General features: G+C 48.1%; 2 protein-coding genes and 1 long non-coding RNA gene across 7 annotated transcripts in view; 2 read left to right on the forward strand and 1 right to left on the reverse strand.

The window, feature by feature from the left end:
• The window catches only part of LOC144377144 (uncharacterized), a 50727-nt gene extending 43857 nt beyond the window's left edge, over positions 1–6870 (forward strand). The window contains exon 3 of the long non-coding RNA XR_013437811.1: positions 2667–6870. This is a non-coding gene — a long non-coding RNA (uncharacterized LOC144377144). The remainder of the gene's footprint in view (positions 1–2666) is intronic.
• Kctd21 (potassium channel tetramerization domain containing 21) overlaps positions 1–14390 on the reverse strand; it is a 20413-nt gene extending 6023 nt beyond the window's left edge. The window contains exons 1-2 of one of the 2 annotated variants that reach the window (XM_021725128.3): positions 14289–14361; positions 9485–9538 (exon numbers count right to left, since the gene is read on the reverse strand). The gene's annotated coding sequence lies outside the window, so the exon portion shown is untranslated. Of the gene's footprint in view, positions 1–9484; positions 9539–14288 lie in introns of both variants that reach the window. The other variant, XM_013357623.4, reaches the window with a different exon arrangement.
• The window catches only part of Usp35 (ubiquitin specific peptidase 35), a 24027-nt gene continuing 11865 nt past the window's right edge, over positions 14034–26195 (forward strand). Inside the window, exons 1-5 of one of the 4 annotated variants that reach the window (XM_040284994.2) lie at positions 14034–14210; positions 20788–21470; positions 22457–22589; positions 24746–24875; positions 25293–25394. In XM_040284994.2, coding sequence (XP_040140928.2) covers positions 20798–21470; positions 22457–22589; positions 24746–24875; positions 25293–25394 — 1038 coding nt within the window. In that variant the 5' untranslated portion in view covers positions 14034–14210; positions 20788–20797. Of the gene's footprint in view, positions 14211–14506; positions 14877–14919; positions 18036–20787; positions 21471–22456; positions 22590–24745; positions 24876–25292; positions 25395–26195 lie in introns of those variants that run through there. The other 3 variants (XM_021725130.3, XM_021725129.3, XM_040284995.2) reach the window with 3 other exon arrangements.

Raw genomic sequence — 26195 nt, forward strand, 5'->3', positions numbered from 1 at the left:
GCCCAGCTCCTCTGTTAACTTTTAAGGCCTAATCTAGGAATCACAATCTCTAGAAGGCTGTCCCCGTATCTCCCCAAAGTTAAGGGTTCTCCTCTCAAGAGACTCCTGAAACCTTGTGCAGATTTTCTTGGCAGCACCCACCCCTCTGTCATTACTGATTTGCTTTGCACACAGTGTTCTTCCCTACTTCAGCAAAATGAAGGTCACTGGACATCTATATGAGGAAAAGAAAAGGAAACTTGCCAATTCTGACACCATATATGAAAAATTAACTCAAAATTGATCATAGATTTAAATGTCAAACATAGAACTATAAATTTCTAGGAGAAGCCGGGCACAGTGGTGCATACCTCTAATCCCAGCAGCTTGGGAGGCTGAGGCAGGAAAATCACAAGTTCAAAGCCAGCCTCAGCAAAAGTGAGGCACTAAGCTACTCAGTGAGACCCTGTCTCTAAATAAAATACAAAATAGGGGTGGGAATGTGGCCCAGTGGTTGAGTGCCTCTGAATTCAATCTCCAGAAACCCCCCTGAAAACTAAACAAAACAAAATTTCTAAGACAAAATCTTTATGACTTTGGGTTAGTTAGGCAAGGATTACTTGAATAGGACCCAAAAGGGATAAACCATTAAAAAAAGAAGGGTGGGGGGGCTGGAGCTGTAGCTCAGCGGTAGAGCACTTGCCTAGCATGTGTGAGGCCCTGGGTTTGATTCCCAGTACCACATAACACTAAATAAACAAAAGTATTGTGTCCATATACAACTAAAAATATTTAAAAAAGAAAGAAACTTAGTAGCTTCATCCAAAAAAAAAAAAAAAAAGCAAATGTTCTTCAAAAGATACTAAGACATAAACTGGAAGAAAATATTTACAAAATACCTATCTTATAAAGGATTAGCCAGATAAATATAAAAGATAATGTGAAAACAATTCAATTTAAAAAATGAGCAGGGCTGGAGATGGAACTCAATGGCAGAGCAGTTGCATAGCATACACAGGGTCCTAAGTTCAGCATAGTACAATAAAACAAAAATTTAAAAATGAGTAAAAGATCAAATACTTCACGAAAGTGTGTGTGTGTGTGTGTGTGTGACAAATAATGACACTGTAATAGTGACCACTCCTTTGCAAAATGTCCTTGTAGAGTTACTTCCCCTACATTTGCTCAGCATCTTGAATTTAAATAAAAGCTGCACCTAAATAATTAAGATGTTAACTGCTAAATAATCTTTCTTTAGATTTATAGAACCCAGAAGATCTGGTAACTTTCCGTTTTTATCACAATGTGTAAGACAATGCTTAACTTGCAGAAAAGTAATGTGTTTGTTTAAAAAATTACAGGAACTAGTCCCAGGAGGCCCAGGATGATTGCAATGTTCTAGCCAAAGGAAAAAAGCCAAGCCCTGGATGCAAATGACCTGGTCCAGCTCATAGTCTTCCTGCCCACTGTCCCTCTGTACTTCTTTTACCTCCATTTAAAAGCCCTCTCATGTACCTGAGTTCCCACAGATGTTCTTTTTTGGGGGACAATAGCTTCTTCCATCTTCTCAGGGTGCTGGCCCTTGAATATAAACCTGATTTCCTTCCCACCAACTCTTGTATCGAGTATTAGCTTTTGAGTTGCAAGAAGACTGGATCTTGAAACAGTAACAATATGAAAAGATGTTCACCATGATTAGTCATTAGGGACATGAAAATTAAAACCACAATTAGACACCATGAGATAGGAATTGAGGGATACAAAGAGAGCACTGAGTCTCCAAAGAGAAATGTCTATGAACTACTGGAATAGAACAACTCCCAAGAACCCAGCCTGCATCCTTGCCAGCAGCTTGCTGACTGGCTGATGAGAAAGCAACAAAGCCCATAAGATAACCACAAGGCATCTGTAGGAACTAAGAAGCTGGATTAAAACACTCAAGGGCAATGGGCAAGCCCAAGGGAAACTGGTGCAAAATTGTTTAATCCCACCCTGACTCCACCTCTAGTCCAGGCCCCTAGACACGCTACACTCTTAGTCTAGTTCCCCAGACCAAAGCAATGTGACTCACCCTGGCTCTTCCCCTGTACTCTCAATCTCTAAAGTTACCGTCCCTTTATAACATGTCTTGTTTTGCTACTGATCACTGATGCGTCCTTAAATTCTTTTCTATGATGTGTCAAGAGCATGGAAGTTTTCTTTTTTTAAAATTATTAGTTGTTCAAAACATTACAAAGCTCTTGACATATATTTCATACATTTGATTCAAGTGGATCATGAACTCCCATTTTTACCCCGTATACAGATTGCAGAATCGGTTACACATCCACTTTTTTACACACTGCCATACTAGTGTATGTTGTATTCTGCTGCCTTTCCTATCCTCTACTATCCCCTCTCTCCTCCCCTCCCCTCTCCTCTTCTCTCTCTACCCCATCTACTGTAATTCATTTCTCTCTCGGGTTTTTTTTCCCCTTTCCCCTCACTTCCTCTTATATGTAATTTTGTATAACAATGAGCGTCTCCTTCCTTTACCACGCAATTTCCCTTCTCTCTCCCTTTCCCTCCCACCTCTCGTCCCTGTTTAATGGTGATCTTCTCATGAAGAGCATGGAAGTTTTAAAAAAGAATTTTTTTGTAGTTGTAGATGGACAGAATGCCTTTATTTTATTTATTTATTTTTACAGGGTGCTGAGTATCAAACCCAGTGACTCACGCATGCTAGGCAAGCACTCTGCTGCTGAGCTACACCCCAGCCCAAGAGCATGGAAATTCTGAGTAGAAGTCTCCTCTGCCTCTGGAGAGATCTCGGACCCCCTTATGGTGACAACTATATACCTATGAAAATGGCTTATCTAAAAATCTTACAAAACCAAATGCTAATGAAAAATGGAAACTCTGATATGCTGCTGAGAAAGCAAATTGGTTCTACCAAGTGGAAACAACTGCTGTACAATTAAGTGATCCCATTCCTAGATATCAATCCCAGGGATATGAAGACATATATCCATGAAAAAGCCTATATGTAAACTGTATATGGTGGCACACACCTGTAATCCCTGCTATCTGGGAGGCTGAGGCAGGAAGATTGCAAGGTTGAAGCTAACTTAACCCTAACCCTAACCCTAAACCCTAACCCTAACACACTAGTTCCAGAGCAATTTTGCAAGACCTGAAGGTGCAGCTCAGTGGTAAAGCACCCGTGTTCAATCCCTAATACTAAAACAAAAGTCTGAATGCAGCTTTATTCATAGTTGCCCAAACCAAAATGTAAATGGTAAATACATGAACTGTGGTATATACATTCAATGGAATATGACTCAGCAATATATATTACCAACACACACACACACCCTCCCACCCATATAGATGAATTACAAAAGTTATTACCTTAAGTGAAAGAAGCCAGCCTCAGAAATTTACATGTTGCACGATTCTATTTGTGTAACCTTCTGAAAGTGGTGGCACATACCTGTAATCCCAGTGACTCAGGAGGCTGAGGCAGGAGGATTGTAAATTTCAAGTGGAGCCTCAGCAATTTAGTGAGGTCCTAAGTAACTTAGCAAGACCCTTTCTTGAATGAATGAATAAATAAATAGGGCTACAAATATAGCTCAGTGGTAAAGCATCCCTTTATTTAATCCCCAGTACCCTCCCTCAAACAAAACCACAAAAACCTCCTTGAGAAAGCAGAAGTACAGAGATGGAACACAGCAGGAGGCTGGTTTGGGGAAAAGATGTTGGCTAAATAGAGGTGCAAGGGAATATTTTGAAATGATGAAAATATGAAATATCTTGATATTATGGTGGTCAAATGACTATATATTATCAAAATTCATATATACCTGAGAAGGAAAAATTTTACTATATGTAAATTTTGTCTCCAAAAAACTGGGAAAAAAATGAAGGTAGTAAATTATTAATAAATCATGAAATCAGTACAATGAAGGTATCATTACCAGTCAAATATATCATAAATATTGCTGTGGAAGTTTTGTGGGCATTTGTGAACTGGATCATGACATCAAATATATCTGTACATCATGGGTTGTGATTGTAGGGGGCAGAAAAAACTACCCTCTGAAGGTCAGATAATTGACTCTATGAAATAAACTGAGAGTAGACAGATTAACAAGAGAAAAACCATTTTAATTATGTATATATGCATGGGAAACCAGAAGGTTGGATGACTTAAGTCTCTACAGTGCCCTGAGCAACAGGAAAGAAAAGGGACTAGGGGGTTTCTGGGGAGGGTAGCCCTGAGAGTTCTATGGAACATAAAGGTGGTACTGTTATGCAGATTAAGTCTTTCAAGTAATGAAAGTTGTCTAGGAACACCCCTTAGAAGAATGGGTGATAGCCTGTGACAGTATGTGTGTGCTTCAATTTCTTCTGATTCAGTTAATCTTCCTGGGTTGATGAGATTCCTGGGAAAGGGACTCATGACAATTCCTTGTCTTTAGTCAGACAGGGATCTTCAGAGAAAACCCCTCCCTGCAGTTGGGAAAGAAAGAGGGGTGGCAGAGAGGCAAAGGGGGTCAGAGAGACCTTGGATCTCCCCAATTCAAAACACTCAGCATGCTGAAGTGCCATACTTTGGGGGTATTGTTTTCTGAATTCCAAAATGATAAAAGAAAAAAACAAAAACAAAAGTGGAAAACCACTGCTTGGTTTGTGAGCTGAGAGCAATGACATGTCTCATGTCTGCTTATTCACTGCCTAGCACACAGGAGAGTTGGTGGCAACGCAGGGAGGGGCTGCGTGAAACCATGATACAAGAAGAAATGGAGAGCTGGTTTTACTTCCCAGCTCTCAGCCAGGGTTCCTAAAACCCTTGTAATGTCCTAGATGATAAAAGCTATTGGAACTTCTTTTGTTATAATAATTGGTTTTGTCCCGAGTTTCTGAAATAAAGGTGAAAGGAGAACTTTTAAATTCTTCCCCCACTGCGATACTAGGCAATAAACCCAGGGCACTCTACCATTGAGTTGTATCCCCAGCCCTTTTAATTTTTTGGACAAAGTCTCACTTAATTGCTGAGGCTAGCCTCAAATTTATGATCCGCCTACCTCAGCCTCCCCAATAGCTGGGATTACAGGCCTGGGTCATTGTGACCAATGAAAGGAACTTCTTTTATTATTCATAACAAGCCCCTGTCATCCAATCAATCACACCGGTTTGTTAAAGGATTAGGGGTTGGTTGCCCAACAACCACCAACATGGGTTGGAAAACTTCACCCCCTATCTCCAGGTGAGTGACTAGAAAGTGACTTAGTTACCAATGACCAACAAATGATTTAATCAACCATGTCTACATGATGAAGCCTCCACAAACACTGTTCTGTGTGTGTGTGTGTGTGTGTAGTACTGGGGATTGGACCTAGAATCATTCTTCCTCTGAGTTATTTCCCCAGCCCTTTTTAAAATTTTGAGACAGTCTTGGGAAGGCTGATCTCAAACTTGGTGATCCTCCTGCCTCAACCTCCTCTGGGATTACAGGCAGGTTCCACTATGTCCAGCTTACCTACCTAAAAACTTAAAAGCAGGGTTCCAAGTTGGTGAACACCGGGAGGTGCAGGGAGGGCAGAGCACAGGGCATGGAAGCTGTGTGCCCTCTCCATACTGTGTCGGGTGCAGCTCTTCCATTTGGCTATTCCTGACTTGTATCCTTCCATAATAAAACAGGAGTCTAGAAAGCAAGCTGCTTTCCCGAGTTCTGTGAACTGTTTTTATAAACCACTGAGTCTGAGAGGGGATTGCAGGAACCTTGGATTTATAGCCAGATGGTGTGAATCACAGGTGACAACCTAGACTTGGAATTGGCCTCTTAAGTGGGGGCAATCCTGTTGGACTGAGTCCTTCACCTGTGTGGTCTGTGCTAACTAAGATGGGACAGTGTTAGAGAATCAGTAGGTGTGGGGAAAGCCCTACACATGTGGTGTTGGTGTGAGTGTAAAGAAAGTAGTTTGGGTGAGCTGGGGTAGATAGCTCAGTGGTGGAGTGCTTACCTGGCATGCATGAAGCCCTGGGTTCTAATCCCTGCACAGTGAACATCCCACCCCCCACCATTTTTTTTTTGGTTTGTTTTAAGAGAGAAGAACTTAATATCTACTGAGCCTTTTACTATATCCAAGGCCTTTGCACTCAGCAACTCTTTGAAGTCTTGAAATGCAGGTAGGTGCCAGTCTCCCTCTAGGGCAGATGAGAAAACAGACTCAGACTGGTGACTGAAATGACCTCCTGAAGCAGCCTTTTCACTGCTCTGCAGCTCACTTGTCAGGACAAGGGGTACCATCTGCTGAGTGCCAGCTAACACTTGGTACCTTTTACTTTTAAAAATTTTTCGTGCTGGGGATCCAAGCTAGAACCTTTGTACATGCTAGGATTGCACTCTACCACTGAGCTATAGTCTCACACCTACTTTTAATTAAAAAAATGTAGAAAAGCATACAATACGATTCTTTTGTGTTAGATGCTTTCCATGCATTACCTCCATGTCTTCACAGTCACACTCTGAGGTGGATACTTTCAGGGTCCAGGACAAACCACCACCCAAAATGGCTGCAAGAGACCAAAATATGCTACCTCCTCTTTGGCATATTGATTATTTCAGGATGGTTATTTTCAGAAACTGCAGACACAGGAGTAGCTTTGAAAATCCTCTCCTTTGTTAAGGAAATTCACTTCTATACAAGAAGCTTTCATTAGCAAACCTATGTGTACAAGAAGAGAACTACTCTGAGACAACTTTTAAAACCCGAGAGACTTATCTGCCTAACACATATTTCTTCTCCTCACCTTCCCATAATTTTATCTCAAAATCCTTACAAGTCCCAAGCCCCTCTTCCTTTCTTTTGCTCAGGATGATGAATAAACTTCAATGACCTGCCATTTCTTTGAGTCTGCTATCTGTGAGGTGTGTACACGATTAAAACGGGCTTTTGAATGTTAATCTGTTTTATATTGGCCAACAAGCCAAGTATAAGGAAGCCATCTGTCCTCCTATTATCATCTCCACCTTGCAGATGAGGAAACTGGGGCTCAGAAAAGGAGACTACATACCCAGTCAGGGGTGGAGTTGATATTTGAATCCAGGTCTGAGTTCAACCCTCTTCTCATTTCCCTTTCCTCCACAGGACCTCCAATGTGAAATGCAAGCAAGAGATTCACATATCCCCTTATTATCTAGTTAGACTAGACTGGGGTCATCCAATGCTGGCTAAGGACTCTGTTCACTTGCATCAGAGAACAAGGGGACAAGATCCCAGGATGGCCCAGAGTCCCTCTATAGCTGACATAAGGCAAGTCCACCAAGTTGCCTAAAGCTTTCTACTTCAACAGCAACCCATGACATTAATGATAAAGCAGCAAAACACAAAAATCCAGGTTCTTTAAAGTTAGATTTGAAAAGGTGAATGGGAATGTAAACCAAACAAGGAAATAGAAGTTAAACCCCACCACTGTGTGCATTATTTTTCTTAAGGAGACGTTCCAAGAGGTAAATCTAAAGTTCTAGTCTGCCTCTGGACTTGAAACGAAGCCGGAAAATCACCACCATTTGCCTCCCTGAGAAAACCACCAGTGTCAAACCAGATTATAGTGCACCTGGCATGGAAGGGGGAGGCCAGGGTGCCTGGGCCTAGAGTTGCAGCTGCAATGGGAGGGTGTCCAGCTTGGCACTTTGGGAAGGGGCAATTTCATCTAGGGTCTGAAAATTGCCATTTGCAACCTCTAATTGTGCCACAGAAAATAGAAATCTTTGAGACAAGTTGTCCTATGGGGAAGGGTGTCCAAGATATTGTTCTAGAGATTACTACCATGTCCTGGCACCCTCAGTCCTTGCAGGCCTTATGAGAGAAATTGCTAATGCTGAGTGCCTAATGTGCAGCAAAACTGGTGCTGGGTGCCTCATATATGTTAGCTCCCAAAAGTTCCATAACACTACTTCAAAGAAAGTATTACCTTCACTTTACAAAGGAGAAACTGAGGCTCAGAGAGGTTAGGTAACCTGCCCAAAGCAGTGGCAGAGCCAGGATGTCAGCCTAGGCTTGTCTGACTGCAAGACCATTATGAACAATGTCACTCCTCTTTGGGCATTCACAGCAGGGCCCCTGAAGGTCTATCACTTGTACCCTTCCTACTTCTTGCCAGGTGCACTCACACCTGCCATCTCAAAGACTTGATTCTGACCCACATAAAGACCAAGGGCCAGAGAACCAACATTTCCTGAGTACTACGACAGGCCCTGAGCCAGGTGAGACATTTTCCTGTAGATTATTTCATTAAAAAGCCACACTGATGCTGTAAGGTAGGTATGATTAACATCCCAGTTTTTAGGATTATAAAACTGAAGCCCAGAATAATGAAAGCAGCTACTTAAGATAACAAAACTAGAGGTGACAGATTTAGAATTCTGAGTGAGACCCTGGCATGGTGATGTATGCCTTTAATCTCAGCAACTTGGCAGAAGGAAACAGGATTGCAAGCTCAAAGCCTGCCTGGGGCAACTTAGTAAGACTCTGTCTCAAACAAACAAAAAAGGAATTCCAAAGTGAGGTCTGTCTAGAGTCTGTGTTCCAACCAGTAATGTTAAGTTATGGTATTTTATTAAGAAGCATAAACAGAACTTGAATAGAGACCCATGACTGTTTCTGAGAGGAACACAAAAGATATTAAAGTTATACTTCTAAAATTAATTATAGGGACTGGGGATGTAGCTCAATGGTAGAGTATTTGCTTGCCTCCCTTATATAAGGTCCTGGGTTTAATCTCCAGCACTACACATACACACACAATATACATGTGTGGTTGTTATGCTGTCCTAACCAAAATCCCAAGAGTATTTTTTTTTTATCAAAGACAAAAAAAAATAAAATATGAATCTGGAAGAATGAGTGATAACCCCAAAGAATCTCTGAAAAAGAGGCAATTTCTTAGTGTAATACATTAGATGACAAAACAATGACATTCAAACTGTGGTATTAGGACACTAAAAAAGAGAAGGAATTTTATAATAAATGTGAAGAGACTGGTGACAATTCTTAAAAAAATATATTTTGATCATACAATAACTCTGGGAGCCAGGCAGGAAAGGCCACATTATCTTTATTTTACAACCTGAAATAAGGATGAATGAATCACTTTGCCCAGCGCTTCATATGCATTCTTCTTGGTTTTCGTGATGCTGGGGATCAGACCTGGGGCCTTGCACATGCTAGGTCTTGGGTGCTCTACCATGGAGGTGCATTCCCAGCCCCTCCATGCGCATTCTTGACTTCAGAGTCACAAACTGTGGAAGGGTCCAGATTTGGATACCCTTCAGAGAACAAGTCCTCTGTGGCAACCTGGTGTCTTCTCCAATCTGTCTTCAGCAGGCAGCTAAACTAAGCCACAGAGGGTCTAGCCTGTACACTCATGGAGCCCTGATATAGGCACAGGTTCCTTCTGTGCAGCGTCCTCTTTCCCTCCATTACCGCCCACTTCCATAATGAACTACATTACTTACAGAATGAAGCTACTTCAAATACAGTCTTCCCCTTGCACCATCAGCGAGAATCAGCTGTTGTAAAATAATAAATCTACTAAGTAATGATAATTTTCTCTCTCCATCATTTCCTGGCTCTCCTCACTAAGGAGCCTAGAAATAATACTCAGGAGTCCTGAGTACACCTGGCCCTGGATTTTTCTTTCTATATATTCTCTCCTACACCCCTCCCCACCCCCAATCCCCCAAATCAGGGCTTCCTGGAGAAACTGATGATTTCAAGACTTTGATAGAAAAGGATCCAGGTCAGACTATAACATACCCTACCATGTAGCATAGAAGTATTCAAAGACTAAAGAGGTTGCCTTCCTCCAAAAAAAAAAAAAAGGAATAAAAATATATATATAGTTGCCAATGGTGCACACTTGTAATCCCAGCTATTCAGAGGCTGAAGCAGGAAGACTGCAAGTTCAACACCAGCTTGGGCAACTCAGCAAGGACCCTATCACAAAATAAAAAATAAAGAGGGCTGTATGTAGTTCAGTTGCACAGCACCTCTGGTGCAATCCCTAGTACCAAAAAACAAAACAAGCCCAAAACAGGATCACACACACACATAACCATACAAACAAAACAAAACAAAAAACCCAAGAGCTGGCCTAAAGGCCAAATTTAGGATAATCTGAGTACCAGAAAAAATGATAATGGATTACAGCACATTAAATCTTAAAAAAATCATGAGTCCATCTTACTACAAAAAGAAAAAAAGGGAGAATGGGAGGGGGAATGAGTGAGAAAAAAGTCATTCTATAAAAAAACACCAAATAATAAATATAAAAGGAATGATAGAATTATTCTTTTGCAACCCTCGATGCCACAATTTAGGCAAAAATTATCAGTGGATGTGATATGGAAGGTTATTGGAAACACCCAATTTTACAATTCCTAAGAATCACTCCACATATTTATTTATTAACTACAAGAGAGTCAAATTTTGGGCTGGGGTAGTAGCTCAGTGGTAGCATGTGTGAGCCACATTGTGAGGCACTGGGTTTGATCCTCAGCACCACAAATAAATAAATAAATCAATGTACTGTGTCCATATACAACTAAAAAATTTTTTTTAAAAAAGTAAGATTTGCAAAGTGTAGTGATATGTATGTACAATCCTAGATTCTGGGAAGGCTGAGGCAGGACTGAAAGTGTGTGGCCAGTCTATGCAACTTAATGAGATCCCATCTCCAAAAATAAACAAACAAAACAACAAAAGCAAATAAGGGCTGGGGATGCAGTGGTAGAGACCTTGCCACCCTCGGTTCAATTCTGAGTACCACACACACCATACAAAAAAAGAAAGAGGAAATTTTATCCTTGCAATGGAGACATCAAGTTGTCATGACCTTAATAGATAGAACAGAAAAATAATCTGAATCTAATCATCAAAGAACTAATCAAACATACTCAAACAGGTGGAGGAGCTCTGTTAAGATTCAATGGATTGCTAAAAGGGATATAATCAGATATGTGAATCTTGACTAGATCTGATTTTTAAAAACCAAAGACTTACAGAAGATACTTTTCAGCAATTGGAAACATTTTAGTCTTAATTACTTATTAGTATTACTGACTTGTTATTTTTCTCAGGTAGGATACCAGTAATTGTGGTTACACAGGAGAATGTCATCAGGAGACCGATGTATGCTGAAGAATTCAGGGGCCATGTGTCAGCATGTCTATAATTTGTTTTTGTGATGGGTTCTCACTGTATTGCCAAACTGGTCTCAAAATCCTGGCTTCAAGTATTTTCCTGCTTCAGCGTCCTAAGTACCTGGAACTATGGGGATACCTTACCATACTTGGCTTGGGGAGAAAATAAGTGTATACAGTAAAAGCAAAAGTGGCCAGGTGTGGATTAGTGCACCTAAGTGAAGGGCTATAAACTTTTCTGTAGGCTTAGAAATTTAAGAAATATTTATATTTTGAGAAGGGTAAAGAAAGGAATATCTGCCTCATAAAATCACAGACATGAAATTCCAGCCAGAGTGCCAGACCCCAATGAATAGCCAGAATCGATAAATTTCAGATTTGTTATTGCTACTTAGAAGCATTTTCATCCCCAAATGTTGCTGCATTTTGGAGGCTGATGAAGCCAACTAGGGTTAAGCTAAAATGGCCCAGAATTGGAAGAGTTTTAGAATTTAAAGTTGGGTGATCTCTCTAGATGGACGCACCACTCACAGAAACCACACCATTGGATTGCCTGCCACACCAGACCCAGGCTGGGGAAAGAGGGCTGCAGAGGCCTTGTTCCTGAATCCAGAGTCTGTTACTGCAGCAGCAGGAAATTCCTGCCATGGCTTTCACTCAGGATGTTCACAGAGAGGGTCACTTTTGGGCCTCAGAAATGTTGAGGATGGGCAGAAAGAACCAGCAGGGCTTTGCAGGGTAGAGGATAGTACATAGTCTTTGGCCTGAGCTTGTATGTGAATCAGATTCTGGGGCTTGGCTTACTGTGTGGCTCTAGGCCACTTCCTGGGCAGATAATGATGATCATAATCACTACCATAATAGAAATAATAAGAACTAACATTTACTGAGCAGTAACTACTGTGTTATGTATTTCAGTCATGTTAATCTCTCTTAATCTCATAGGTAAAGTAGACACTATTATATCCCTGCTTCATAGGTAACCATAGCAGGCCCTGTCTTTCTTCTGCAATTTGGCATCTGCCATCCCCGCTGCAGGTTCTGGGAAGGAAAATCTCCATTTGCCACACCTCTCAACAGGGATTCTTCCTCCTCTTTAACTTCTGAGCATTTTATTCTCATTCCTTACAATAGCCAAATAAGTAGATGGTTGCTGGGCCTCCTTATTGAGGTTAGGAATGTTCCCTGTCTCCAGAAACCCACCCCAGGCTGTCACCTACCAACAAGAAGATCTAGTCTCTCTTGGGTTCTTAAAACTTATTACAGGTGGTGATACACACCTGTAATCCCAGCTATTCAGGTGGCTAAGGTAGGAGGATCACAAGTTTGAGGCTGGCCTGGGCAACTGTCTCAAAATGAAAAAAGGGCTGAGGATGCAGGGGAAAAGCACTTGTCTACCATGCATGAGGCCCTGAGTTCAATCTATAGTACCACACTTTAAAAAAAAAATTTTTTTTTTAAATACACTCTTGAATTTTCAACTTGGAATCTAGGGTATGGGGCAAGGACCAGTAGATCATCTGAAAGTAAATGCAAGGAGAGCTCCCACTATGTAGCAGAATGAACAGAACATGGTCAAGTCAATTTCAAGGATGTCAATACTTAGAGTGAGTAATGTGCCTTCCAATAAACCAGAGATTTCTCTATCTTATTCAGTTAACCCACTAGGATAGACTCTCACTCACAGCCCTTGGGACTACGTAGGGACATTGCCCTTTCTATCCTACACCCTACAGCTACATCATTAGTCCCATTTTTAAGGTCTGTATTGCCCCATTTTTTTTTTTTTTAAAGACACGGTCTCACTAGATTGCCTATGTTTGCCCAGGCTGGCCTCAAAACTTGAGATACTCCTGCCTCGGCTTGGATCACAGGCATGTGTCAGCATGCTCAACTCCAGGCTGTATCTCTAAGCCTACAGGCTGCTTCCCAAGGCAGACACAAGGCATCTTGGAGAAGCCCATTAGGGTAGGGGAAGGGGGAAACCTGGGGTAGAAGAAAGACACCTGACCTGGCAAGACTGCCCTATTGGCACAGCAAAGTATTCTTTCACCTGGTGCAGGGTCCCAACAACCACCATCCCCCATCCTCTTCTAGAATTTTCCTTTGCACTCTTAGCTCACTCTCAGGCTTCACCTGTGGTTTTCCTCTAGCATAAGCACCTCATTTGATCCATTCTGTCCCAATGGATTTCCTGCTTCTCCTAACAATGATAATTTTATAAACAAAGAGCTTTCCAATTAGTCTCTCCCTTTCAACGCCCCGGCTTGGCATTCTGAAGAATTGAGAGACCTGGTCCTGCTGAACAACCTGTGAAAGGCAGGTCGTCAGAACTTTTGTTTCCTCTCTGCCACCCACCCCAGGCTAAACCTCTGCCTCTCTGGAGTGCAAGAAAAAAGCAGGGCCTCTGGAGCAAGGACTCTTGAGTGTTTGGGCATGTCGCTTCTCCCGTGTTCCTCACTTGTAAACAGATATGACGACGTCTGGTCTTTACAGGGTGTGAGAGCTGAATGAGATCATGTGTATGACGCACTGAGCTCAAGGGACGGGCTCTTTATTTCTAGTCACAAGGAAAGGAAGGTGTTCTGTAGATCCACAGGCCCTTGCTCACACCAACAGCGCTGCGCACCCTGGGCTCTCCAGAGCTGCGAGGGGTCCCTTTCATCTTCGGGTCCCTGCTCGTTTCGCCAGGCCCCTCCACCCTGTCCAAACCAGGCTCGCCTCGCCGGTTTTCTCAGCTCACACTCCTCAACCCGTGACTCCCTCCGACCCGACCTGAGACCTCCTCTCGCTTAGAGACCCCGCCCCTCCTCGCCCCACCTTCCAAAGACTCCTCCCACAGCCTCGACCCTCTGATCCGGGGTTTCCCACCGTCACCTTCCTCCTAGCTCCTCCCACCAGCCCCGCCCCCTTTTATAGTTCTATTCCCCTGCCCCCGCTCTCCTCTACCCGAAACGCGCCCCTCCCCCCCGCAGCCACTGGCATAGGCATCCCATTTCACAGACGAGAACGGCGAGGCTGGAGTAGGCGACCTTCCATGGTAAGACGGGTGCCCTAAGGAACACGCGTCCTTCACCGTGGGTCTCGAGCCCCCCGCCCCGGCCCGCACCGCACCCACCTCCAGCCCTCGCTCTGCAGCCTCCCCTCCGCGGGCGGCCAGCGCAGCTTTGCGAGGAGGCGGAGGGCCGGGGCCCAACCCAGGGGCGTGGCGGCTCCGAGTCTGCGCGCCGCGCTCGGGACTTGTAGTTCTCTCTGCGCTTCTCTGGGCCCGGCGCAGTGGGCGCGGACTCCATCTCCCAGGAGGCGCTGCGAAGGCCGCCCAGCTTCCCGCCCCGCCCCTGCCGGCGCACAGGCCAGCTGGTCTTAAAGGGGACGCAGCCCGAGTGGCGGCTCGCGGGGTGGCCCCCGCTCGGCTCCGCCCTTTTTCCCGCACCTCGCCCCTCCCCCCGCTTCGTCCCGCAGCCCCGGGGCCGCGCCGCAGAGTCGGGCTGCCCGGGTCCATACAGGGTAGTGCAGAGCTGGGTGGGAAGATTGGACTTTGCAGTGGCTGCAGCATCCTTGCGGTCTGGGACCTGGCGGAGGGCGACCCCACCCTGGGGGGAGTAGAGGACCCGCCCTGACCTAGCTTGGCCCAGCCTAGTCCTGCCCGGCCTGAGCACCCCGCCCAGGAGCCGGTTCTGAGGTAGGGCCCGCTGAGGTCCGGGAGGTAAGGGGGCTGAATGTGTATGTGTTGGGGGTTTGGGGGGGGGTGTCTGCACCCTGACGTTTCAAAAATCCCGGACTTGCCCTAGGGCTCTGCGAGCCCGGGGCTGGGAGGCAGGAGGTCTGAGTGCATCCTGGGCCTCGCTGTGTGACCTTGGGCCAGTAACTACCCCTCTCTGGGCCTCAGCCTCCTCCTCCATCAATTGTATATTGAGATGGTCTAGCTCCTCAGGGCTGAGAGTAACTGCGCGTAGTTCCATAAGCTCTCCATCCTTTTGAGGGGGAGGGCAGCCTGGACTAGATAGGGGTGCATTGATATAATTGGAGGGAGGGAGCTGAGTTGGGGCACAAACTGGGGGGGAGGGACAGAGGCCACCACTACTTGGAATAGACTTCTGCTGTACTCAGCATACTGGACCTGGGGTACTTCATCTCTAAAGGCCCCTGCGTTTTGGCGACCTGATGTGTCAGCTTGGTGCCCTCCCTTCCAGAAAGCCTGGAATGGGGGTGGGGGTGCGGCGAAAGAGGTTTGCGAGGGGTGGCCTCCTCAGGAGTGGTGGAGTGTGCTCCCCAGGAGGGAACAGCTGCTCCAACCTTCTTCTCTCTCATTTCCCTTCAATAAAAGAGCACTTGCTTTTTACCAGTAAAAGCTTTTTTTTTTTTTCTCTCCTTTCTTTCCAGGAGGCAGTTTGTTGGCCCAGACAAGGGCTCCCAGAGTAGGGTGAAGGGCTCCCTCCCAGTACTGCCTGGACTAGAAGAAGTTCAGTTTAAAAATACCTAGAGACAGCTGCCCTGAGACCTGGAGGGGCCAGAGAGGGAGGGCACTTCCTGTTGGGAGGGACAGCTTGGTTTCCCCCCTCACCCCCCACCCACCCAGGAGAGTCAGGAGAGGGCGGCTCCTTGTGAGGGTCCCAGAGGAGAGGAAAGGGGCTCTTCCACTGTAGGTGCTGAGGTGGGGGAGCAAGACCCCTTCTTCCCTCTCCCCCATGAGGAGATTCTATGAGCTTTTGACCTGAGAGTTAACCAGGGACAGGTTTTTTTGTTTTGCTTTTTCCTTCTGCTTTGGTTGGATTATTTCTAGAATGGCTAAAGCCTGTCTCAGCCCACTCCAGTGGCCTCTGTAGGGGCTTTCTTGGCTGATATTTAAGGTTCTCAGGGTTACGGACATGCAAGTCCCAGCCTGGTCAGGGGAGGGGCCGTGGATGGACCCAGGGTTAGGACCGGCTCTGGAGGTCCTTTTCTGATTGTATTCTTGGGTTTACCTCGTCTTGCTGTCACATATCATCAGCCACTAGGCACACCTTCACATATGCTTCTGTGGTCCTCTCCTGGGCACTGTGCACAGAGACGGGGATTAGACATACTTCCTACCCATGCAGAGAGACGTGGACTCCAGCTGTACTGCAGAAGAATAAAAGAAGCTGAGAGGGCCTTGAGGTCTGAGCTCAAAGCCTCAATCATGGAGGGATAAGGAAAGGCCCCCTAGAGGAGGGGCTTGGGAGCTGGACATTGCAGGATGAGCCAGAATTTGTAGAAGAGGGAGACAGCCGGCAGAGAGGACATCAAGAAAAGCCCACTGCCCAAGTCTCCTGAGCGGCCTCTGAACAGTGTCAAGTTCAGCCCATCCCTGCCCCACGGTGTCACAGACCCATCTGTGACAGCCTGAGTGTCAGGCTCAGGAGTTTGGACCTTATCCTGAAGGGGATGGCAGGATGGAGCTCGTGGTACCATGAGGTTAATCTGTGGAGAGTAGTGAAGGCTGAGCTGGGGCCCAGGGTGTGGGGTTGGAGCCAAGCGTTGGAGCTGTGGGGACACACACACCTGTACGTACACACATACGCACTGGGTGTTTGTGGGTGATGGAGATGGCACATAGTAGAAGTGCCAAAGATCAGCCGGGAAAGACTGATAAACGGATGTTGGCCTTGGGTAGGGACTGAGTTTCCTGTGCGCTTACTGTGAGCCCTGGGGGGTTCTGGTGTTGCTGGGACTCTCGGGCTGTCGTGCCAGCAGGCTGAGGGTGCAAGCTAAGGGCTTGGGTGGTGGTGAGGCAGGCATGCTTGCTGGGAAGGGTTAAGGGGTGGGCAGGTAGTCATGTCTATTTTGGAATTTGGAGGCTCAGAAAGCTGAGAAAGCACTGACCTCAACAGCTGTGGCCACCAAAGCTGGTGGTGTCTGAACTAGAGTCAGAGCCTGGACTCTGTTCTCCTCCAGGACACAAGCCTCTATTGGAGGACAGGTTGAGGGAGGGAATGAGAAGATGGGTTAGGAGATTACTGCACTAGTCCAGGCAAGGAGGAAAGAGGAGCTGACCCTGGGTGGGGCTGGAGCTCAGGGAGAGACGCGGAAACAGTTGACATGGAGGGCGGGCTAATGGAGGGACTTCCTTGTCGAATCAGCTAGATCAGCAGCACCTGTCTCCTTCTCCAAACCATGTCTGTCTCTCTCCTCACTGCCAAATGGCCCAATAATAGACTCACAACTGCCCTGGCCTTCATGTTCTTTAGACCTTGTCCCAGCCCTGTGAGTGGCAGGCGCACAGCAGACCCCATTTTCCAACAGAAGGCTCAGGAGCCAGGCAGGAACTCACCCAAGGTCACCTGGTGATTCCAAATGAGAGAACCTGGTCTCCTGCTTTTAGTGCAGGCTCTTCTGAGGGAGGAGAGCTGCTCTTGCTGCTGCAATTGGCATGGGACAGCTGTCTCTTGGGTCCAAGCCAGTGTGGACAGGCCATCTCTTCTTCATCCAGGGCCTGGCAGGGTAATCCTGCCCCGTGAGGAATGCCCGCGGCCTGCTCTTTCCTCCCCAGGGAGAGAGTTCAGGGCCTATGCTGCCCTGGTAAGGTCACATGACGCTCCCTCTCTGAGCCTCAGCCTCCCTGCTCCTGCTGGGGTAGCAGAACTTCCCTGGCCTTTTGTGGGGTCAGGTGAGGTCAAAGCCTTTAAAACCCTTTTGCACGAATGCATCTGAGACGTTATTGAGTGGGTTTGTTGGTGACCATGGTGACTGCTAACCTGACTGCTGGCGTAGGAGTGGGGGCAGGTAAGCAGAGCTAGTATGGTGTGGCCAGGCCACAGACTGAGCTGGACCTCAAGGCTGGCCCTGAGATGGAACAGCACTGCGGCCTGGGCTCCCAGCTGCCAGGCACCACCCACCTCCTGTGGTAGGTATTAGAACGTTATGGAATCGCTGCGGTTGGGTCACTCGGCTGCTAGCATCTCATTGGTGAGGGCTTCTCCTTAGCTGCCTGAGGGCCAGGGTTTCTTGGCACCTGGTTTGAAAACATGTTAAATCCACTAGCCTACAGGGCAGGTGGAGGCCATCGCAGGGATCTGAGAGTATGGACTGTTGTGTGAGGTGGGCCACAGCAACTGCCGTGTCACAGGCACTGCCTAAGAAAGAAGGCTGAAGGGAAATCTATTTGTTTTTTTGTGGTGCTGAGGATTGAACCCAGGGCCTGACACAGGCTGGGCAAGTGCTCCTGCATGGAGCTGTCCCCCCAGCCCAAGAGAGCAGTTTCAAAAGATGCTTTAAAGTCCTTTGGGGATCACGCCTTGCACTGGCACTCTTTACAAATGTGTCTGTCCACCACCAGACACATTTAAGTGTCTGGGACGTTGCTTAAGGGGCTGGGACTTTGCTTCCTAAAGCAACAGGAAGTGACATTTTCTGAGAACTCTCTTGTGCCTAGCATCATGCTAAGGATTGTCTTCACAGCCCTGCAAGGTGGAAATAAGCTTGAGGAGCATATGTAACCTTCATGGTAGCCAGAATGCATCCCAGGTGAGCCTCACTGGAAGAGGAAAAAGGCTAAGCCTGACACACCATTTGCCCTGCTTCCTAGTTCAGGAGACCTGGGTGGACCCTGGGCAACTGATTTTTTTTTCCCCCCAAGACAGGTTTTTGTTTAAAAAAAAAAAAAAGCAAGCAACAAAAAGATGCATTCCATTTAATAACAAATGTAAAAATAGAAGCCAAGTGACATTTGAAAAGCTAGCTAAGCAATAGATTTAAAAAATAAAGGGGCTGGGTAGCTCATTGGTAGAGCACTTGCACAGCATACATGAAGCCCTGGGTTCGAACCCCAGCACTGTCAAGCATACAAAGGCCTACAGTTAGATGCTAAGGGCTCCTGAATTTTTAACACGTGTCCAGGTGATTCTGAAGCAGCCAGGCCACCATCAGGGAATCACTGAGCTGTGTCATGGCTGCATCCTCTAACCACAGAAAACTCTTAAGAGTCACTTTCTCAGCACAGGAGGCACCAACCACCTAGAAGTAGGCTCTTGTCCCTGCTCCAAGGAGTTCACAGCCTGGTGAGAGACACAGACTCTTCTTAAACAAATGGGCTTCTTACACAATAAAATGAAGACGTGCAACTCTGGTCACAGTCAAACAGATTAGGGAGCATAGTGTGTCCCTAGGGTCTGGCACATTGTTGAGGTCCCAGAATATCTCAGCTTCTGAATCAAGTTTTCTGTCCCGTTATCCAGGATGTATCTGGCTGGTCTTCACACCAGCTGCAGGTATGAAGCTCCAGAAGTTTTTACCAAGCCAGTAAGTTTAGTTAACACTATATGCTGAGCCTTGTAACCAGTCCTGTCTAAGGTGGGATTGCACAAAGAAGTTGAGAGTTAGGTATGAAGACAGCACGCTGTACCCGTGGAAACGAGCATGAGAACCAGGAATCAAAATGGATGAGCATGGGGCAAGAGCTTCCAGGAAAGGGCAGAAGGAAGGCTCTGTGGCTCAGAGGAGTATGGTTGAGATAACTCGCTTTCTCCTCTGTATTTGCCCTCTCAAGAAATGCCTACTGTGTGCTAGGCATTGCTGTGTGCTGGGGATACTGTGGGGAACAAAACCTGACCTCAGGAACCACATATAATGTTGGGGAGGCTGACCTCAATCAAATAATACTAAATGCTATAAAGAGAGCAAGATGTTCGGATTTTTTAACAAGAGGGTCTGACTCAGGCAGGGAGGTCAGGCAAATCTTCCTTGATGAAGTGAGTTTTCAGCTGAGGTCTCCAAACAAGGAGAAGGAAGAGCATGCACAAAGGCCCAGTGGCAGAGAGAACATGACAAGCCAGGAATGAGCGGTCCAGTGTAAGTTAGGGCTGGAGAGGCAGGCAGGGCTCTAGGTGTGCAGGACTGTGGACCCTGACCCAGAGGAAGGGCTGAGCATGGAGAGGAGATGCTGGGCCTTGGTGGAGGGGATGGGGACCATACTGCCCCAGCACTAAGTGATTGCAGCTGTCATAAAAGAACAGGCTACAGGTGGTCATAGGAATGGAGGGTCAGGATTGGCTCATGCCTAGTGCCTCAAGATGGCCTCCATTAGGACGGTGTTTTAGATAAACTTTTAGGAAAATAGGAGCTTGCCTGGCTCATGTGGTGCTGGGACTTGGAGCTAGGATGTGCCAGGCAAAAGGCACAGCACAAAGAAGTGGGGACTTGCAAAGGTGTACTAATTTGGAAAAGGGCAAGGCATTTGAGTGAGGGCAGAGTACACTGTGTGAGATAGCAGGGCTGGCCCCCACAGGCAGTGAGTCTTCTCCCCTAGAAGATGTGACTTGACCAGGACTCCACACAGCAGCTTCTAGATCCAGTATTATCTACCTGCCCCAGGAATGGCTGAGGTCTCCAGGGAAGCATGGGGAGAGGAGGTGGGCAGGTGCTCTGCAGTGGGAGCCCCTGACTCCCTGGGGTTTACTGTGTGCCACGTTTTGAGCTTTACTTTGTCAGGACTCCTTCCAGAGAGGTAGGTATCATTACCCCATCTCACAGATGAGAAAATTGAGGCCCAGAAGGGTTGAGTCGCTCAGCACTGGAGGGACAACAGCAGAAACTTGACCATAGCTCTTGAGCCCCGCAACTGTTGAGCAGGGTATGACCCCACTTCCTGTCCCCTGCAGCTAGGCCGTCATGGACAAGATCCTGGAGGCGGTGGTGACCTCGTCATACCCTGCAAGCGTGAAGCAAGGGCTGGTGCGGCGCGTCCTGGAGGCGGCACGGCAGCCACTGGAGAGGGACCAGTGCCTGGCCCTGCTGGCCCTGGGCGCGCGCCTCTATGTGGGAGGCGCCGACGAGCTGCCACGCCGCGTGGGCTGTCAGCTGCTGCACGTGGCCGGCCGCCATCACCCCGACGTCTTCGCCGAGTTCTTCAGCGCGCGCCGCGTGCTGCGCCTGTTGCAGGGTGGCGCGGGCCCGCCGGGTGCCCGCGCGCTGGCCTGTGTGCAGCTGGGCCTGCAGCTGCTGCCCGAGGGGCCCGCGGCTGAGGAGGTGTTCGCGCTGCTGCGGCGCGAGGTGCTGCGCACCGTGTGTGAGCGCCCGGGGCCCGCCGCCTGCGCGCAAGTGGCCCGGCTGCTGGCGCGGCACCCGCGCTGCGTGCCCGACGGCCCGCACCGCCTGCTCTTCTGCCAGCAGTTGGTGCGCTGCCTCGGCCGCTTCCGCTGCCCCGCGGAGGGCGAGGAGGGAGCGGTGGAGTTCCTGGAGCAGGCCCAGCAGGTGAGCGGGCTCCTGGCACAGCTGTGGCGTGCGCAGCCTGCCGCCATCCTGCCCTGCCTCAAGGAGCTGTTTGCAGTTATCTCCTGCACAGGTGCGTGTGCGGCGGGGCCAGAGCACGGGCCCGCCGAGGTCCTGGATGGGTCCTGGGGCAGGAGTCTGTCTGTCTGTGTGGATTGTCTGCATGTTAGGTGGCACAGTAGCGCGGCATGTGTGCGCGAGGGGTGATGCACAGGTGGGGGATTGCACTGTTACTTCACTTAGTTAGCAGTCCTGTCCTGAGCACCACTGTGGATCCTCTGCCATGGCGGGTGCTGGAAATGCAGGCAATAGTGGGCTGCCTGGTACATAGGATGACGAGCAATGGAGCAAGAGGGAAGAATGGGCTAGAGGAAGCCACAGAACGGTGGGTCATCGAGGCTTTTGGGTCAGGTGGGCTGCCTGGAAGTTAGGCTTTTGAACCTGGTCTTGAGAGATTGGCAGCACCTGACAGCAAGGATGATGAGGGGAGGGTCTGGAGATCTTAAGAAGCTTGCAGGTGTACTGTAGAATCTTGACCCTCCATTGGCAGCTGTGGAACTGAATTCTAGGGCAAATGACTGAAAGAAGATCTTTGCCTTCCCTGATTTTAGGGCTAGCCCGGGGAAAAGGAACTGGACTACACCAGGCAGGAAACAGAACCAAAGCTCTGTGTATAGTCAACACCTGGGCAATGAATTTGGATAACTCACCCGTAGGCCCGTGTCTATGCCTTTCCTCCCAAGTGCACCTTCCCCTCCTACCTTTTCTGGCTAGTTCTAGTATTGTGCTTTCTAAAGGATTTGCCCCTGCATCACAGTTGGGGGTTAGTGCTTTGTCTTGGGGACACTGGCTGGGACCAGGCTGGGACCTGGCAAGGTGATGAATGGATGAGTGAGCAGTAATCCGGGGCTGTGATGCTGTAGGGGGAGAGGAGGTGGCCCTGATGTGCTCTTTGCAGAGGCCCAGCTTGTAGTTCCGTGGCAGCATGAGGGCAGGGAGTGGTGGGGAAGGGAAGAGGACTGCCTGCCTGGCTAAGCTCTGTCTGTTTTCCTGTTCCAGAGGAGGAGCCGCCATCTAGCGCCCTGGCCAGTGTGGTCCAGCACCTCCCCTTGGAGCTCATGGATGGTGTGGTCCGGAACCTCAGCAATGATGACAGTGTGACGGACTCCCAGATGCTGACTGCTATCAGCAGGTGGAAAGCTGAGGGCTGGACAGTGGGGAGGGCTGGGCAGTGGGCAGGGCTAGGGCCCCTCCCTTTCTTCCTCCCAGAAGCCCCTTCCACTGGATGTGGATGCTGTGCTAGGTTGGGGGTTGGAGGCTAGGCCCTCATATTTGTTTAGTTACTCAACCGTTCTCCAGCCCTCTCTGTGCTTGGCCCTGGGCTGGATGTGAGGGACACAAAATCCTGCTATAATGATGCTGCCAGGCTAGGTACCAGCTGTGTGACTCTGGAAGTGCCAAGGAACTGTTTCCTCCTCTGTAAAAGTGGAGGTGGGTGGTGGTATGAGAAATTGCCAGACTTCCAGGCTTCCGTGGGGCTGTATAAGCAGGTGAAAATGGCTGGGCATGGTGGTGCACTTCTGTAATCCTACCTACTGGGGAGGCTGGGGCGGGAGGATCGCATGTTCAAGGCCAGACTGAGCAACTTAGTGAGACTATCCCAAAATAAAAAATGGGTTGGAGATGTAGCTCAGTGGTAGAGTACTTAGTATTGTAGGCCCCCAAATAACAACAGAGTACTTCATGACATGCTTTCTAAGTTTGGCAAATACCAACAACAGTCTGGTCCTTTTCAGCTCATTGAGCTCTTGTACATCCCTGCTCCCTCATTTGAATGTTGTCATACCTGTGATCTGTCCTAATGTGCCTGTCTGGGAATCCCAGAGTGTACCGCTGACTACTCAGACCCCAGGCACGCGGCTTGCCTCTTTCTGCCATTTTTCTCATGCCCATGTGCAGGCCCACCATCTCTGCAGGGCCTTCCTGGATTCCTTGTCATTAGCGGTTAGGAGCGTGGGCACTACTAGAGCCAAATTGCCCCAGATCAATCCTGCCTCAACCACTTCTTGCTGGTGACTTTGCATAAGTAATCCAACCTATTTCAATTTCCTCAGCTATAAAGTGGTATATAATTGAGCCTAACAGAGTTTTTAGGATTAAATTGGATGAAATGACAGACATGTAAAGTGCCTAGAACAGTGCTATGGAAACTACTATTATAATTAGCGTTACTGGGCTGGGGTTGTGGTTCAGTGGTAGAGTACTTGCCTAGGATGTGTGAAGCACTGGGTTCAATTCTCAGTACTGCATATAAATAAATAAATATCCATTGACAACTAAAATCATTAGCATTACTTTCTTTGTTTTTTAAAAATTTTATTCTAATTTGTTATACACGATAGCAGAATGCATTTCAATTCATAGTACACATATAGAGCACAATTTTTCATGTCTGGTTGTACACAAAGTAGGGTCTTTATACACTTTCTTTGTTCTTTATGGCACAGTCTGAGTATAAAATAACAAGCCAGCTGGGCACAGTGGCACACGCCTGTAATTCCAGCGGCTTGGGAAGCTGCAGCAGGAGAATCACAAGTTCAAAGCCAGCCTCAGCAAAAGTGAGGTGCAAAGTAACTCAGTGAGACCCTGTCTCTCTATAAAATACAAGATAGGGCTGGGGATGTGGCTTAGTGGTTGAGTGCCCCCAAGTTCAATCCCCAGTACCCCCTGCCAAAAAAATTAAATAAATAAGATAAATAAATAAATAAATAAAATAACAAGCCTAGTAGTGTTTTCCTGAGTGCCTTCTGCTTCAGCACTGAGCCTAATCCAAGGAGTGGCATTATGAGGATCAGATGAGATAATCCATATAAAGCAGAGCACGCCCTGTGCAGGCCGATGCTACTTGGTGTTGGCTTTTGTTACCTGCCTCACAGAATTGTCATATTGGTTGAAAGAGAGATCCTCCTCATTTTGTAGAGGAAGAAACTGAGGCCCAGAGAAGGGAAGTGTCTTGCTCCGGGTCACGTGGTGAGGACCTGCTGGAGCCAGATCTTTAGTCCCAGAGGTGGCTAGAGTTCCCTTTCCCCCAAGCAGCCCAGCCTGGAGGGGTGAGGTTTGGGGCACAGAGAGGCTCCTTTCCTGGTGGGGTGAGCCTCAGTCTGTGAGGTGTCTGTGCAGGGCTCATTTGCATTTTCCGAGAGCTGTGTCTTCACCTCCCAGACCCCACAGCTGCCCCGTGCAGGTGTGAGTCCCTGGGAACTGAAGACATGGCTAGTCTCTGGGCTGCCCTCACCCCTGCACTTGGGCCTCACTTGTCCCTATGTCACCGTGACTCCCCCTTGCTAGGATGATCGACTGGGTGTCCTGGCCCTTGGGGAAGAACATTGACAAGTGGATCATTGCACTGCTGAAGGGCCTGGCCGCCGTGAAGAAGTTCAGCATCTTGATCGAGGTTTCACTTGCCAAAATCGAGAAGGTTGGTGGTCCCTGTCCCGGCCCAGGCTTGCAGTCTTTCCTTCTGGTCTCTTGCTGGGGCCGTGCAGATCTGGGAAGCGGAGTACTGAGGCTCCCGCCCAAGCCCACTGTGTGACTTGGGCCAGATAGACATTTCACACTGCCCCCCTCTGGGCCTCCCGTTCCCCCCATTGCTTGGTTCCTCTGATCGCCCACTGGAGTGAGGATGTCTTTGTCCATCCACCAGATTTCTAACAACTTTCTGGCTGCCTGTTTTGCTGTTTGTCAGTTCATCTGGGTCTGCGAGCACCTCTGTGTTCTTGCTCCTATCTGGACTGCCACTTCAGCTCTGCCGTGTCTCAGTCCCCTCTCGGCCTGTGTTGCCCTTGGCCTTGGGTGGCCCAGGCCGGAGGACTCCTGATCAGGCCCTTTCTCCTAGGTCTTCTCCAAGCTGCTGTACCCCATTGTCCGGGGAGCCGCCTTGTCTGTCCTCAGGTACATGCTCCTGACTTTCCAGCATTCCCACGAGGCCTTCCACCTGGTAAGGGTCCCTGTCTGCTGCCCCAGGGTGGGTGGCCCTGTGTTCCCTCCAGCCTGGAGGTGGATGTTTTTCCCTGTTGGGGAGGAGGGGTGGAGCCTGACGCCCCAGACCTTGAGGCCCTGGATGTTAGCACAGGGGCTGCTGGAAACCCACTGTACAGACAGGATGCCGAGGCCACAGCATTTGTGTGCCTTTTCCCTGGGCACACAGTAGAGTGACAGAGCCTCGACTGATGACCACTAGTAGTCCTTGGGCCTGGGTCTGCCGGGCACAGAGCTGAAGGTGGTATCACGTTCATTCATCCAATTCCTAGACAGAGTTTCTGCCAGTTTTTTTTTTTTTTTTTTCCGATGAAGAAAGGGAAGTTCAGGGAAGTTAAGTCACTTGTCCAGGCCACACAGCTGGTGACAGAACAGAGAAGCCAAGTTGGTCTGATTCCCAACTCACTGTCCTTCCTATACCCCTTGTCCCCCAGCACCCAGGTGGCCTGGCCTCTAGCTCGGGCCCTTCCTATTGTCCTCATGGTCCTCCCTTGGCAGGGCTGCTGCCTCACTCTGCCTGTTTTCCCTGGGACCTGCATGTGGGGCCCCAGATTCTGGTGGCCCTGGTCAGGGCAGTGACACTTCACACTGCCCAGTTTGCTGGGGGCTTAACAAGAACATTTCCTTTCATCCTTCTTGGCTTCCTCCTTCCTGTGGCCCACCTTTGTCATGATATTATTTCAAACCCCAGGAGCTTGAAGATTGAAACCCCGTGGGTCAGGGGATAGAATGGGCTTCAGACTTAGACTTGGCTTAGACA

This window comes from Ictidomys tridecemlineatus, chromosome 4, assembly GCF_052094955.1.
Source record: "Ictidomys tridecemlineatus isolate mIctTri1 chromosome 4, mIctTri1.hap1, whole genome shotgun sequence".
NCBI lineage: Eukaryota > Metazoa > Chordata > Mammalia > Rodentia > Sciuridae > Ictidomys > Ictidomys tridecemlineatus.